The sequence below is a fragment of the Chiloscyllium plagiosum genome, chromosome 14 (assembly GCF_004010195.1).
Source record: "Chiloscyllium plagiosum isolate BGI_BamShark_2017 chromosome 14, ASM401019v2, whole genome shotgun sequence".
In the NCBI taxonomy this organism is placed as follows: Eukaryota; Metazoa; Chordata; class Chondrichthyes; order Orectolobiformes; family Hemiscylliidae; genus Chiloscyllium; species Chiloscyllium plagiosum.
Window position 1 is genome coordinate 67,328,427 of NC_057723.1, and position 16,777 is coordinate 67,345,203.

Genomic DNA, 16,777 nt, shown 5'->3' on the forward strand with positions numbered 1-16,777 from the left:
AAATAATAAGCATCCAGCGCTGATCCCTGTGGTACGCCAGTGCACTCACACGGGGGGCAGTCACACAAACAGTATTCTGCCATCTCCCTCTATCTCCTCTCGCGAAGCCAATTTTGGATCCAGCTGCCAAGTTACCCTGGATGCCACAAGGTCTTACCTTCGTTATCAGTGTCCCATGTGGGACTTCCCAACGCACAAAGCCATGTTGACTATCCCTAAACAGTCCTTGCCTTTCCAAATACATGTACATCTTATCCCTCAGGATTCCCTTCAACAACGTGCCCACCATCAATGTCAGGCTCACCGGTCTATAGTTCCCTGGCTTTTCCTTACCACCTTACTTAAACAGTGGGACCACGTTAGCCAACCTCCAGTCTTCCAACACCTCACCTGTGACTATCGATAATACCAATACCTCAGCAAGGAGCCCAGCAATCACTTCTCTAGCTCCCCACAGAGTTTGAGGGTATGGCTGATGAGGTCCTGAGGATTTATCCACCTTAAGATGTGTTTTAAGATGTGTTTTCAAAGGCCTTGCTGAAATATATACAAACTACATCAACTGCCCGACCCTCATTCAAACACTTGGTCGCCCAGGAAAAGAGAATTGGTTTAGCTCAGTTGGCAGGATTGTTGGTTTGCAGAGCAGTGTGATGCTAACAGCATGGGTTCGATTCCCATCACCAGTTTGAAGTTACTATGAAGGACTCAACTTCTTCCCTTGCCTGAGGTCTGGTGGCCCTCAGGTTAAATCACCACGCCCCTATGGTCTGATCAGACTATGGTGATCCAACAATTAACCTTGAAAAATTCAACCAGAATTATTGGGCATGTACTCCCTCTGACAAGTAATGTTGACTATTCCTGATCAAACCTTGCTTCTCTAAATTGAAATTAATTTTCTTGCTTACCATTTTCTCCAATAGTTTTCCCTCCCACTGATGTGAGATTCACTGGTCTATCGTTCTATTGGTCTATCTTCACCATCCTACTTGTAAAATGGAACCACGTTGGCTGTCCTCCAGTTCTCTGGCACATCCCCAGACACTATTTGTAATTTTGGGTCAGGGACCTTGTAGTTTTCGCCCTCATCTCCCACAGCAACCTGGGACAAAACTCATCTGGAACTGGGGATTTGTCCACTTTTAAATTCTCCAAAATCTCCAGTACCTCCTCAGTCCTTATATCAATCTGCTCAAGAACTTCATAGTCCATCGTCTCAAATGTTGCACTTGCATTCCCCTTCTCCTAAGTAAGGGCAGATATGAAGTACTCATGTAACTCTCTACCAATGGTCCTCCAACATCATACACAGATCGTCTCCTTGGTCCCTCATAGGCACATGTTTTCTTAGATTAGATTTTTTTTTTTGTTTTGTTTTTTTTTAGATTTTTTTTTAGATTACATTACAGTGTGGAAACAGGCCCTTCGGCCCAACAAGTCCACACCGACCTGCCAAAGCGCAACCCACCCATACCCCTACATTTACCCCTTACCTAACACTATGGGCAATTTAGCATGGCCAATTCACCTGACCTGCACATCTTTTGGACTGTGGGAGGAAACCGGAGCACCCGGAGGAAACCCACGCAGACACGGAGAGAACGTGCAAACTCCACACAGTCAGTCGCCCGAGGCTGGAATTGAACCCAGGTCTCTGGCGCTGTGAGGCAATAGTGCTAACCACTGTGCCACCGTGCCGCCCACCGTCCCTGGTTATTCTCTTCCCCTTAAGATACTTGGAGACAACTTATAGAATATCTTGGGATTGCCTACTAGGGATTTTATCATGTCCCCTTTTTGCTGTGCTTAATTCTTTACTTGATTTTTAGAATCAGAGTTATGCAGAAACAGACCCTTCAGCCCAACCCATCCGTGCTGACCAGGTTTCCTGAACTGAACTAGCCCCATTTGCCTGCATTTCGTCGAGATCCCTCTAAACCTTTCCTATCCATGTACCCACCCAAATGTCTTTCCAATGTTGTAACTGCGCCTGCATCTACCACTTCCTCTGGCAACTAATTCTATATAAGCTCCACCCTCCGAGAAAAATGTGACCCGTCAGGTCCCTTTTAAAGCTTTTCCCTCTCATCTTAAACCGACACCCTCTTGTTTTGGACTCCTTTACCCTGGGGGAAATAGACCGTGTCTGTTTACCCTATCCATGTCCCTCACGATTTTATAATTCCTCTATAAGGTTACTCCACAGCTTCCTATGCTCTTGGGGAAAAAAGTCTTAACCTATCCAACCTCTCCTTATAACCCAAGTTTTCCATTCCTGGTAACACCCTTGTAAATGTTTTTTGTCCCCTTTCCAGTTTAATAACATCATTGCTACAGTAGGGTGGCCAGAATCGCGCACAGTATTCTTCCTCATGTTTTGTACTGTGGCTGTACTAATGTCTTGTATAGCTGTAATATGAATCCCAAATCCTGTACTCAATGCTCTGACTGAAGGCAGGTGTGCTATTCACAGCGCAAGGACCTGGGGTTCAAACAAATTAGTGATACATGACTTCTCAACATACAAAGCCATGTTGACTATCCTTAATCAGTCCTTGCCTTTCCAAATACATATAAATCCTATCCCTCAGGATTCCCTTTAACAACATGCCCACCATCAATGTCAGGCTCACCTGTCTATAGTTCCCTGACTTGTCCTTACCACCTTTCTTAAACAGTGGCACCACGTTAGCCTACCTCCAGTCTTCCGGCACCTCACCTGTGACTATCAATGATACAAATATCTCAGCAAGGGTTCCAGCAATCACTTCCCTAACTTCCCACAGAGTTCTAGGGTACTACTGGTGAGGTCCTGGGGATTTATCCACCTTATTGTGTTTTAAGACATCCAGCACTGCCTCCTCTGTAATCTGGCCATTTTTCAAGATATCGCTATTTATTTCCTCATGTTCTCGAACTTCACCATAAACTGATGCAAAATACTCATTTAGTATCTCCCCCATTTCCTGTGGTTCCACACGTAGGCCGCCTTGCTGATCTTTGAGGAGCCCTATTCTCTCCCTAGTTACTCTTTTGTCCCTAATGTATTTGTAGAATCCTTTTGGATTCTCCTTAACACTATTTGACAAAGCTATCTCCTGTCCCCTTTTTGCCCTCCTGATTTCCCTCTAAGTATAGCCCTACAGCCTTTATACATTCTTCCAGGGATTCACTTGATCTCTGCTGTCTATATCTGACATATGCTTCCTTCTTATTCTTAACCAAAGCCTCAATTTCTCTAGTCATCCAGCATTCCCTCCACCTAATCAGCCTTTCACTCCCATTATCTCATTTCTGAAGGTGTCCCATTTTCCAGCCATCCCTTTACCTGTAAACATCTGGTCCCAATCAAATTTTGAAACTTCTTGCCTAACACCATCAAAACTATCCTTCCCCCAATTTAGAACTTCAACTTTTAGATCTGGTCTATCCTTTTCCATCACTGTTTTAAAACAAATAGAATTATGGTCACTGGCCCCAAAGTGCTCCCCCACTGACACCTCAGTCACCTGCCCTGCCTTATTTCCCAAGAGTAGGTCAGGTTTTGCACCTTCTCTAGTAGGTACATCCGCATACTGAATCAGAAACTTTTCTTGTACACACTTAAGAAATTCCTCTCCATTCAAACCCTTAACACTATGGCAGTCCCAGTCTATGTTTGGAAAGTTAAAATCCCCTACCATAACCACCCTAATATTCTTACAGATAACTGAAATCTCCTTACAAATTTGTTTCTCAATTTCCTGCTGACCATTTAGGATGCTTATTGTACAATTTCAATAATATGATCATCCCTGTATTACTTCTCAGTTTCACCCAATTAACTTCCCTACATGTATTCCCAGTAGTGTCCTTCCTAAGTACAGCTGTAACATTGTCCATGATCAAAAATACCATTCCCCCTCTTCTCTTGCCCGCCCTCCACCCCTTTCTATAGCACTGGTACCCAGGTACATTAAGCTGCCAGTCTTGCCAATTCCCGAGGCCATATTGCTATAATTGCCATGATATCCCAGTCCCATGTTCCCAACCATGCCTTGAGTTCATTTGCCTTCCCTGTTAGGCCTCTTGCATTGAAATAAATGTACTTTAATTTATCAGTCCCATCTTGTTCTCTGCCTTGTTCCTGCCTGCCCTGACTGTTTGTCTCACTCCTTTTCCCAACTGTACCAGTCTCAGATTGTTCTCTTTCTCACCATCTCCCTGCAAATCTCCCTGCCAGTAAATTAATCCCCTTCCAATTCAGGTGCAATCTGCTGTTTTTATACAGGTCACTCCTACCCCAGGAGAGGTTCCAATAGTCCAGAAAAGTGAATCCTTCACCCCAGCACCAGCTCCTCAGCCACCCATTCTTTCCTCCTGTTCCTGCCCTCACTAGCTTGTGGCAGAAAGAGTAATCTTGATATTTCTACCCTCAAGGACCTATTTTTTAAAATCCTGCCTAACTTCTGCTCAGACTTTTGTCCTTTTCTCTTCCTATGTCATTAATTCCAATGTGTACAACGGCCTCCTGTTGGTCCCTCTCCCCTTTCAGAATATTCCACACTCTGTCCGAGATATCCTTAATCCTGGCCCCAGGGAGGTAACACCATTCTGATTTCTCACTGTTGGCCACAGAGGCGTCTGTCTGTGCCTCTGGCTAGAGGCTAACCTATCACATTCGAACATCTGTTCAGCTTCATTCCCTGGAATTAGGTCTTGGGCTGATAAATGGCACATCACTGGCAAGCAATGCCCATCTCCAACAAGAGAAATCTAACAGTCTAGTCTCTCCTTAAAACAATTTAGACAGCTCTGACCAGAATGTTATGAATGATTTTTCCCAGGTGTACTGCCTCGGGTTTGGGTGGGTTCCTCTTCAGAGGGTTGGTCTGGGCTTGTTGGGCCGAAGGGCCTGTTTCCATACTGTAGGGAATCCAGTCTAATCCTACAACACCAAAATGGTCAAATCAATACGTACACAAGCTGGTACCAGTTACAACGATCTTTCACACTAAACATAGTATCTCTATTCCTGTTTGGCCCCCTTAGGTTACAATACTCCCAGAATCTCTTGTAAACTTATGTAGTCGCTCTCTCTGTGGCTCAGTCTCTGGGTCTGTGTAGCTGCTCGCTTCCTCTCTCTCTCTCTGGATGCCGGTTGCTCTCTGCAAATGCCATGCTGGTCTCCTTAGAGGGCCTCAGGGGATTCCAAGAGCAGTTCCATGACAGAGGTCTGCAGGTGGACTCTGTTTGTATACTTTTTAGCTCATTTTCTGAAAATTTCTATCGTTCTGTCCATTCAGGGAGATACGCGTAATAGTTTGAAACAAGAGTCAATCATTTGGATGGCCAGCTACTGTTACTGTCCTTGTGTAGCAGGGCCCTCTGCCTTTCTGCCTGGGCCCTCCTTTGTTTAGTGGATAAGTTGTTGGAGATGTGTGTGTCCAGAATAACTGGTGCCTTTTACACTAAGCTAATGCCGTTAGCATCTGGCTGCTATGTTTGCACTGTGTCTGGTGTGTGGGATTTTGTGATTTCAGAATTTAACTTGGCCAATGTACCCAGCATCCCTTGCTGTCTGGCAAAGTTAGCAATCCATCTATGTTTTAGCAGCTACAAGGCTGCTACATAACCACCTCCCTTTGACATTTAATGGCACTACCATTGCTGAATCACACACTACCAACATCTTGGGGGTCCCCAGTGGTCAGAAATTGAACTGAACCAGCCATATAAACACTGTGACTGCAAGAGAAGTTCAGAACCTGGAACTTTTGCAGTGAGTAACTTAACTCCTGACTTCCCCAAGCCTGTTCATTGTCTACAAGGCATAAGTCAAGAGTGTGATGGAATACTTGTCACTTGTGTGAATGTTTGCAGTTGCAACCAAACTGAGCCAAACTTGAATGGCAGTCTATCCACCATCCTAAACATTTGCCTCCTCCACTACTGCTACACGGTGGCAGCAGTGTGTACTACCTACAAGATGCTGCAACTTAACAAGGACCTGGTCCAAACCCTCCTACCGCTACCATCTAGAAAGAAAAGCGCAGCAGATACACGGAAACGCCACAAGCTGCAAGCTCTTCTCCAGGCCATTCACCATCCTGACTTGGAAATATGTCTGCGCTCCTTCAGTGTCATGGGGACAAAATCCTGAAACTCCCTCTCTGACAGCAGTGGGATAGCAGAGCTCAGTTTAAAGTGGAAGCTTACCATCACCTTATCAAGGGTAATTTGGGATGGGTCAGAGACTTGCCTCTAAATTTTACTGGATTCAGTACAGTATAATTTTTCTAGTTAGGGTTTATAAAGCTCTAGTTACTGTTAAATTCAGTGGTCTCTGCAGGTGGCACCATATTGCTGAAATTAGCTGACATCTGCATGGACTAGTTAAATGAGAGCTTACATTTACGTAGCGCCTTTCATGACTTCAGAACGTTCCCAAAGCGCTACTCATCCAGTGCCGGGCATTTGGAGCTCAGTCATATTTGTGATGAAGGAAAAGCAGCAGAGAACCTGTGTGCTGCACGGTCAAACAAAACCTAGTGAGACGATAAATTATTTAGGAGGCTTCAAGGTGGTTGAGACACATTGAGTGAGTGGGCAGATGTGGTAGAATGTGCCGAAATGTGAAGTGATACACTTTGGTGTGAAAAACAGAAAGAAAGAGTACTCATTTAAAAGGTGATAAATAGGGAGGTATGGAGGTACAAAGTGATCTGGGTGTCCCTTGTACATCAGCCAATGAAAGCAGGCAGGCAAGTGCAGCAAGCAACTGGGAGGGCAAACAGTATTTTAGTCTCCATTGCACAAGGATTTGAGTTCAGGAGGAGGGGTGTCTTATTGGAGTCCTACAGGGTCTCAGTAAGGCCACACCTGGAGAATATGTGCAGTTTTGATCTTCCTCCCTAAGAAGGGATATATTTGTCATAGAGGGAGTGCAGCAGAGGTTCATGAGCCTGATACCAGCGATGGCAGGACTTGCTGCACGAGGAGCTGCATTTTGCAAAAGCAAAGCAGAGCAGGACTTATACACTTAATGGTCAGTTCCTAGGGAGTGTTGCTGAACAAAGAGACCTTGGAGTGCAGGTTCATAGCTCCTTGAAAGTGGAGTCGCAGGTAGATAGGATAGTGAAGAAGGCGTTTGGTATGCTTTCCTTTATTGGTCAGAGTATTGAGTACAGGAGTTGGGAGGTCATGTTGTGGCTGTACAGGACATTGGTTAGGCCACTGTTGGAATATTATGTGCAATTCTGGTCTCCTTCCTATCGGAAAGATGTTGTGAAACTTGAAAGGGTTCAGAAAAGATTTACAAGGATGTTGCCAGGGTTGGAGGATCTGAGCTACAGGGAGAGGCTGAAGAGGCTGGGGCCGTTTTCCCTGGAGCGTCGGAGGCTGAGGAGTGACCTTATAGAGGATTATAAAATCATTAGGGACATGGATAGGGTAGATAGAGAAAGTTTTTTTCCCTGGGGTGGGGGAGTCCAGAACTAGAGGGCATAGGTTTAGGGTGAGAGGGGAAAGATATCATAGGGACCTAAGGGGCAACCTTTTCACAAAGAGGGTGGTGTGTGTATGCAATGAGTTGGCAGAGGAAGTGGTGGAGGCTGGTACAACTGCAGCATGTAAAAGGCATCTTGATGGGTATGTGAATAGGAAGGGCTTAGAGGGATATGGGCCAAGTGCTGGCAAATGGGAATAGATTAGGTTGGAATATCTGGTCGGCATGGACAAGATGGACCGAGAGGCCTGTTTCCGTGCTGTACATCTCTACGACTCTGTGAGAGATTCCTTTAATTGGAGTTCACCAAGGGTTGGAGGGATGAGAGAGAATCTGATTGTAACTATAAAACTATAACAGGGCTGGATAGACTACACGCTGGGAGAATAATTTCCCTGGTTGGGGACACAGTCTCAGCATACAGTTTAGGACTGGGATGAGGAAAGCCTTCTTCACCCAAAGGGTAGTGGATGTGGAATTCTCAACCTCAGAAGGCCTCGGAGGCCAAATTACTGAATATATTCTGTCTGTGTGGAGCTTGCACGTCCCCCACGGGCAACTGCGTGGGTTTTCTCCAGGTGCTCTGGTTTCCTCCCACAGTCCAGAGATGTGCAGGTTAGGTGGAATGACCAGGCTAAATTGCCTGTAGTGTTCAGGGATGTGTAGGTTAGGTGCATTAGTTAGGGGTAAATGTAGAGTAATAGGGTAGGGGAATGGGTTTGGGTGGGATACCCTTCGGCGGGTTGGTGTGGTCTTGTTGGGCCAAATGGCCCGTTACCACACTGTAGGGATTCTATGAAAAATGTTTTTTCAGATTTTAAAGGCACTGAGGGGAGCAATGAGAAAATGACATTGCAATAACAGATCAGGAGTGATCATTCAGGGTGGTGGGATAGCTGACAGCGCTGAATGTCTTACCTCTGCTCTTAGTTTCTATGATATTGCCTGAGAAACAATAGTTACCAGCAGGCCTGGGAGACCACCCACGCTTTCTTTTAAATAGCGCCATGGGATTTTTTACTTCTCCCTGAGAGGTCAGCCCCCAGTCTAACACGACATCTCAAAGGTGGTACATCTGGTAATGTCACACTCCACCCAGAGTACCATCCTGGATTATGACTTTACATTTCTTGAGTGGGGCTTGAAGCCATGACCTCTCGGTCAGAGGCAAAACTGTTATGGCTGAGCCAAGACTTAAAAGTAAGAGTATTTAATGGCACAGTGAACCAAACTGCAAATTGGAGGAACACCTCATCTCAAGACTAAAAAGTAAACCAGTTAAGATGCTGCTGTTCATCCCTGTCTACACAATCCAAGTGGGAAATATATATTCACATCAAGGGACGGTGATGGCCCTGACGGACAGGTCTAGATCTGAAGCTTAAACTTATAAGTAAAGAACAGGTACCGGATACGATAACAGAGGACCAGTTTCAGCAATGGTCAACGCTTCAGGAGGACATCAAAGGATATTGGATAGAACATAGAACATAGAAGAATACAGCGCAGTACAGGCCCTTCGGCCCTCGATGTTGCGCCGATCCAAGCCCACCTAACCTACACTAGCCCACTATCCTCCATATACCTATCCAATGCCCACTTAAATGCCCATAATGAGGGAGAGGAGAAAGTGGAAAAAGATTCTCATGGTCAACCCTATCTAAACCCCTAATCATCTTGTAATAAAGAGAAGGAAATTGTTTTCTCGGTCTTGATGATTGACCAAGGAACTACTGAAATGACACAATAATGGCAGAGAAACAGGTGCTAAAACAACATCTGAAAAACTCTCCCCCCTGCCCCCAGTGCCGTCTGCACTGATAAAACAATACCCAACAGCTAACCTTGTTTCTACTGACAGGAGCTGATAGTTTTACAGCCTGATACTCAGAGCTAAGTATCTCATACTTTTCCGTTAGGAAATTGTTGAAAGCACTTCATACATGCACACAGATATACACAAGACAATAACACTGCCACTCAAACACATGTTGACACATGGACAGCATTATTGGTGTTCCGTTCAGTTGTAAAATTTAAATTATGCTGATTTTTGAATGAGTTCATACAGACTTTTTTTTCAGGTCTGAAGTAAAACCTATTACAAGGGAACTACCTGCAGCTCAAAGCAGCTGCTGTTCAGTCTTGTATTCACGTGTCATCCTAGATCACATGTCCACGTCTCCAGCTTGATTCAAACCAGCCACTTGGCCATTTGTGACAAAGAGGAGTTTTAGTAAATTGGAAGTCAATGAAAATTAAGGGAAAGCTCTACACTGTCAGGAGTCACACACAGCATATGGCTGTGATTGTTGGAGTCTCAGTCCCAGTAAATAATTGCAGGAACAAGTTACTGCAGGTGCTGGAATCTGTACTGAAGACAAGAGTCATCTCGACTCAAAAACGTTAGCTTGCTCTCTCTCCATGGATGCTGCCTGACCCACTGTGATCCCCAGCATTTCTTGTTTCCAGCACGTAATTGCAGGAGCTTTTCATGTCACTGTCCAAGGTAAAAGCATGTTCAACTGTTCATCAATGGTCTTTCATTCACAAGTGGGGATGTTCACTGATGATCGCACAGCGTTGGCTGTTCTGATTATGAAACAAAGCAGGCCCACATTCTCCAAGGTCTGGACAACACTCAAGCTCAGACAGCGACATGACGCACAGGTGCCACCGCCAGGCAGTGAGAAACTAAACACCTCCCATTGATACTCAAAGGCAACACCATCGCAGAAAATCAAACTAGCAATATCTTCCGGTCATGACCAGAAATGTAACTGGGACAGTGACGTAAATATCAGAGGTTGGGTATTCTGTGACAAAAATCTCAATACCTGACTCCAAAAGCCTTTGGATAGCATACAAAACACAAGCAGGAGAGTGTTGGAATACTCCTTATTCTCCCAAAACAGTTTAATGACATCATCCAAGACAAAGCAGCCCCTTTGATTGGCATTCCATCCACCCCTTCATGCCTTTAACCACCATTGCCTACTATTCACAAGATGTACTGCAATAATTTGCCACGCCTTCTTCGATGTCACACCAAACTTGCGGCCCCTTCCACTTAGAAAGGTAAGAACAGCAGATGCAAGGGAACATTGTCACCGGAACGTTCCCCTTGCAAATTGCTTACCATCCCAAGATGGAAGTACATCACCATTGTTGGAATAAATCCCTTCATTCCTTAACTAATGGTACCCACACAACGTGGATTGGAGCAGTTGAAAAAGACAGCTCATCATCACATTCAAAAGTAAATGGGGATGGGCAATAATTGCCAACATTACATCAAAAAATAAAAAATTTCCATCAATCTGATTCATAAGCAAAATTCTTGTCAACCAAGCCAAGCTGAAAATTGGAGAGGAAACTTGCAAACTGTTTCTCCAAAGTACAACATTTCCTCAAAATGTAAAAATTATACAATACTTGTGTTTACAAACGCTTGTTTTCATTTTGAGGCACTTGCATTTTGCTGACAGGCCTGCTGGAGTTTACCACAGTTCTGTAAAGTGACCTGAAGGTGGCAGCAGAACTACTGTTGAAGCACCTCTGCTGCACTGGCTTAAAATGAAATTGAACAGGAGGAAGAGATTGAGATCAGGTCCAGACAGGTCACAGGACTGGCACCTCACTGAGTGCACAGGTGAAGAAGGCAAAAGAATCTGTACATCAGGTCAAAATGAACTGATAATAATCTCATCTGTATTCTAATGGGTAGCCCTTTGAATTAAATTGGTAGCATTAACATAAAACTTCTATATATTAAACTGTGACTTCAAAATCATGACCAATATATTTGGTTTGGAAAAATGGTCATGCCCTTTGCATTAATTCTCCCAGTCAAGTATATTTACATGCCAAAAATATTTAGTTGGCTGTACTTTGAGACAGCCCAAGTTTAGGAAAGACAATGTATAAATACCACTGGGACACACACACACACAAAACAACCCCACTGCCCCCACTGTTGGTGAGTTATCTCTTCCCTGGATTGGAATTCAATAAAATTTGAATCAGGTTTTTAAACAATGCATCTTTCTAATCTGTGTTCATACTGATGCTCCCTGCAGGTGCCTGTTGTATTGCTGAATATGACTGAGGTATATGGTCAGCAAGCTTAAGAAAGGCTTGCATTTATACAGTGTCAAGAGAGTGGTGCTGGAAAAGCACAGCCGGACAGGCAGCATCCGAGGAGCAGGAGAATCGACGTTTCAGGCATAAGCCCTTCATCAGGAATGAGGCTTGTGGGCCAGGGGATGCAATAGGTAGATGAAGGTGGGGGTGAAGGTGATAGGTCAGAGAGGAGGGTGGAGCAGATAGGTGGGAAGGACGATGGACAGGTAAGGCAGTGCTGAGTTGGAAGATTGGATCTGTGATAAGCTGGGGAGAGGGGAAATGAGGAAACTGGTGAAATCCACATTGATCCCATGTGGTTGCAGGATCCCAGGGCAGAAGCTGAGGTGTTCTTCCTCCACGCATTTGGTGGTAGGAGTTTGGTGATGGAGGAGGCCCAGGACTTGCATGTCCTTGGGGGAGTGGGAGGGGGAGATAAAGTGTTCGGCCATGGGGCAGTGGGGTTGTTTTGTAATTGTAATTGTAAATGTAATTGTAATGGAGGAAATACATTAGACTGTTTCTGCAAGGTAAGGTCCCAGCAGTAAGATAATAATTAAATTTGTTTAAGTGATATTGACTGAGGGTAAAATATTAGCCGAGGTCATGTACAAATAGTGCCATGGGATATTTAATGTGCACCTGAAGAGGAAGAAGACACATCTATCTTAATATGCATTCTGGAAGGTGGTAACTCCGACTGGGTCAGAATAACTCTGTTGTATTAGTGAGTGAATCAGGAGTTGGAATTATTCCTTTTGATTGTGTCAGAGGTGAGAGAGCTGCAACGAAGCCAAGATACACAAGAAAATTATTTCAGATTTAAGAATGCTCTGAAATCATCTGATCTTCCCAATAATGGCAGAATACTTGATAAATGATAGGTGTCAGCAACCACCTAAGTAGGCAATGAGTGAGAGACCCCTCTTTTGCAGAGCTGCTGAAATGGGAGCTTGATTGTGACAGCACAAACAAACAATCCCCAAGGATGAGCCTGCTCCTGAAGTGAGCAGGTTGTCAGTTCTAAAAGGCCTTATTTTCAGGGCCGTGTTTCCCACCTTTCCATTGGGAAAATTGTTGTTAGCAGCCAATACACATGTACACGTTTTCACCCACCAACAGGTATACACATAGGAATACATACATACAATAACACTGCCACACAGCAGCAGCGGACACACACACATCTACGCACAGTGCCAAGTTGGTTGCAAAATTTGAATTATTCCAATTATAAGTTTATTTTTCCCCAGAACACTTTAGATCTCTAATTAACCTTATAAAATGGAAATGTGATTTCAACTGAATTTCCCAATTTTTGATATATTTTGTTTTTCAGAAGTATTTGTAAAATCAAGGTGTTTCCTCCAAATTTGCTTTTGTGACCTTGGCTTGCTATCCTGCAATAAAGGACACCCCCCCCCCCCAATGGAAGAGGATTGCCCAAGTATAAGGGAAACAATAATTGTGATTCAGATCAGATTTCAAGTGGAATTTGATGTAAGGAGTAAAATAATACATTAAAGTGGCTTCATTTGTCTTTTGAAGCACATTAAACTATACTACACAGCAGTCACAATCTTATTGAACACTGACATTAGATTAGATTAGATTACAGTGTGGAAACAGGCCCTTCGGCCCTTCGGAAACAAGTCCACACCGACCCGCCGAAGTGAAACCCACCCTTACCCCTACATTTACCCCTTACCTAACACTACGGGCAATTTAGTATGGCCAATTCACCTTACCTGCACATCTTTGTGATGTGGGAGGAAACCGGAGCACCCGGAGGAAACCCACGCAGACACAGGGAGAACGTGCAAACTCCACACAGTCAGTTGCCTGAGGCGGGAATTGAACCCGGGTCTCTGGCGCTGTGAGGCAGCAGTGCTAACCGCTGTGCCACTGTGCCACCCACGACATATGCTGAAGGTGCTGAATGATTTATTCCTTTTCCTTTCTGCACACAGCCTTGGATAACAATTACAGAGACTAAAATTAAAGTTAACATATATTCTTAAATTTTTTTGCATTGGGAATAATTGGTAAATTGTAGCTGAAATGTGTTTAAAATTGCACCTTTTTGCCAAAATTTATTTGCATAATCACAAGCATAAAATCTTCCACAAACCGGGAGAAGTGGCCAGTGTAATATAATGAAATAGTTTCTATTTCCTTCCCATGCCAAAACCTTTGTTAACGTGTTTGAGGATGGTAGCCTGTTACAGTTTTATTAATGTGGACAAAAATGAGCTTATCACCAAAAGTAGGCATTTTCATTTCAACTGTCCTATCCTCCACCTGGGAGTACCTGCTTTTAAATTGCTGCAGATAATTAAAACCATGTTGCAATTTAATTAGTTTATCAGTAAAATTAAAAAAATGATATAATCTTAAATGTGCTTGGTAGTGTTATGCACTTGAGAAAATGAATTGATTTGCTACTTAACTTGGGCTTGTGGGCAGTTGGAGACGATGGCTTAGTGGCATCATTGCTGGCCTGTTAATCCAGAATCCTAGGTTTTATCCTGGGATCTGGATTCAAATCCCGCTATGGCAGATGGTGGAATTTGAATTCAATAAAAACAAATTGGAGTTAAGAGTTGTAGTGATGACATCTGAATCCATTGTTGGGGGGAGGGGAGGGAAAATATCTGCTTCACTAATGTGAAGGAAACTGCCATCTTTGACTGTCCCCTGGGCAATTAGAGATAAGCAATGCTGGCGTTGCTAGTGATGCACCTGTCCCGTGATTATGTCAAAAGAAACTTTATGAGTGGAATCAGGTTCGAGTAAATAAAAAGTTCGACTCACATGCAAGTTTGCAGACACCACTGACAGAAATGCGCTTTGCGTGTAACTTAATAATGCTTAAGATTTCCCAATCTTTTACACTTTTACAGTCCAAAGATGTGCAGCTCAGGTGAATTGGCCATGCTAAATTGCCCGTAGTGTTGGGTAAGGGGTAAATGTAGAGTTATGGTTGGGTTGCGCTTCGGCGGGTCGGTGTGGACTTGTTGGGCCGAAGGGCCTGTTTCCACACTGTAATGTAATCTAATCTAATATGATTCAATCAATTCCAAATGGATTATGCCAATGTTACTGGCATAGATGAGCAGAAACTCTCTCCTTAATGTATAGGCCTCAAATAGTCAAGTTTAATGAATGAATTATGAAAGTTAACTTCCAATTTTGTGCAGGCAATCCAACTCTCCCATTATTGAAGATGATTTGTTGATTCCATCACGCCTGTGTTATTTTGCACTTTGGCTCTTTCTTTGCAACTGCTTTATCATTTCATCTGCTGCTTTATTCATTCTGTGTGTTTTTTTCCTCTAGCTGCCCCTGCTTTACCCACTGCCTTGATCATCACTCTCCTTCCTTTGCTATTACTGTGTTGCTCAACAAAAGTAGTCCACTGAACAGCCTCACACTGGACATTTGAAAGAGAAGTTAGTGACAACAGGTTTCTATTATTTTTTTTTAAAAAAAGCTGTAGTTAGAGCAAGGAGAGACAAAAGATGGAATGTGATGTGAAGGTTGAGGACTGATGTCATACTGAAGGAAAAGGGGCAGCTCTTGTGAGTCAAACGAGAGAAATATCAGGAAGCTTCTCTTGGAATGAATATCATTCCTTGCAACTCCTTTAGGGAGATAGCTCTTGTGATTTTTGTTTTTGAAAACGGCTTATAATCCTGTCCGTGTGTGTGTGTATGTTTTAATCTCGCAATTCACTGCTGCCCAGAGGTTGCGGGAGCCCAGTCGATACTGTAGGGGGTAATGTTGAGAGGGAGCTGGGGCTGATTTGCTCGGGCAGGACGGAACAGGCGAAGGGTCATGCACTTGTGTTGACACCAGCCCGCAGCACCCCGTGCAGTTCGACCCTCGGATGCGAAACTGGCACCACTGGCAGGGGGTGGGGGGACTCTGTCACACCTCTTTCTCTACCTTTGCTGTTCCGTCCCATAAAGACACATGGGGAATTAATCAGAGAGAGAGAGAGAGAGGGAGAGGGAGAGATGGAAACTCGGATCAGAGGATAAACCTTAGTGCTGCAGAGAGAAACACCCGTCAGAGCAAATATTCAGCCGAGGCTGCACCTTTCAATGCACAGCGGTTATTCCAAGAGAAAGGGATCTATTCTGCAGAGCAGCCGCTGTTTTGTTGAGGGTGGGTCCCTGAGTGGAATTGATCGAGGAGGGAGGCTGGTTAAAGGACCTTGAAAACCCCGACCACCTTGGCCGTCTCCCCGCTGAAGGCCAGGTTGGTTGATGCCGGGGGTGAAGAAGCTAGAGATAGACTCAGTCCCACCCACCCCCCTCTCTCTCCAATTCTTCAAGTGGCACCGAGCAGCTATCGGAACGGATTAAACCGCTCTTAATTTATTCCCGCCCACCCCTCTTTTTATTTTCCCCTCTTGCAATCGTTATCAGATTTAAAAATCTGTACCTTTTATTTAGAACATCCACAACTATGAACCCAGCCTGTTCAACGTTCATTTGCCTGTAAGCATCTCGCAACTTTCTGAACGAATTTCTGGTTTAATTTATGATTTTATTGCCGCTGTTAATGTTTTTTTTAAGAAAAAGATTGGCCAGGGAGTTGTTTTAAAGGCGGAATTAAACACATTTTAATTGCAGAGAATAGGGCTATCCGGAGATGCCAAACATTTAATTGTTCCGTTTCTGTTTTCTCTCTTTCAGATGTTTACACGTGATACTACCGTGCTTTGGGATTGAGGTTAGTACAACACCGTTTTCAGCTACTCGGATTTCCTTATCTTCTATAAAATGAGCCCATATGGCTAGAAATCTGTTTTAAACAGCCAATCAGCCTCCCCCAATATAGTTCTGACCTGATAGTCATAATTTTACAAAGTCCTGCAGCTGGGTTGCAGGTAAATATCATTTCCTATCTTTTTTGGGGAAGATATTGTCCTTCTGCCAATGTAGCACTTTTAAGTGGAGATTTCTCTGGTCGATTTTTGGGCAGATTTTTTTTTTCTCTCTCTCTTCGGGTCGGATGTTGTGAAACTACAAGGCAGGTCCGAGAGAATTGTGTGTAACTCGAATGTTTCCAGATGTGGCTGTTTTGCTGTACAGCTCGGGAGAGTTTCAGAGATCAGAAACGCCATGCCCTGGGGGATTTACCCCCTCCTCTTCCACC

The 16,777-nt window shown here is 44.0% G+C and overlaps 2 protein-coding genes across 2 annotated transcripts in view; both read left to right on the forward strand.

The window, feature by feature from the left end:
• Window positions 1-9,682, forward strand: part of LOC122556855 (E3 ubiquitin/ISG15 ligase TRIM25-like) — a 54,178-nt gene extending 44,496 nt beyond the window's left edge. The window contains exon 5 of the mRNA XM_043704110.1: window positions 9,574-9,682. Coding sequence (XP_043560045.1) covers window positions 9,574-9,682 — 109 coding nt within the window. The remainder of the gene's footprint in view (window positions 1-9,573) is intronic.
• Window positions 9,683-15,348: 5,666 nt separating this feature from the next.
• LOC122556856 (fibroblast growth factor 18-like) overlaps window positions 15,349-16,777 on the forward strand; it is a 36,807-nt gene continuing 35,378 nt past the window's right edge. Inside the window, exons 1-2 of the mRNA XM_043704111.1 lie at window positions 15,349-16,116; window positions 16,315-16,351. Coding sequence (XP_043560046.1) covers window positions 16,085-16,116; window positions 16,315-16,351 — 69 coding nt within the window. The 5' untranslated portion in view covers window positions 15,349-16,084. The remainder of the gene's footprint in view (window positions 16,117-16,314; window positions 16,352-16,777) is intronic.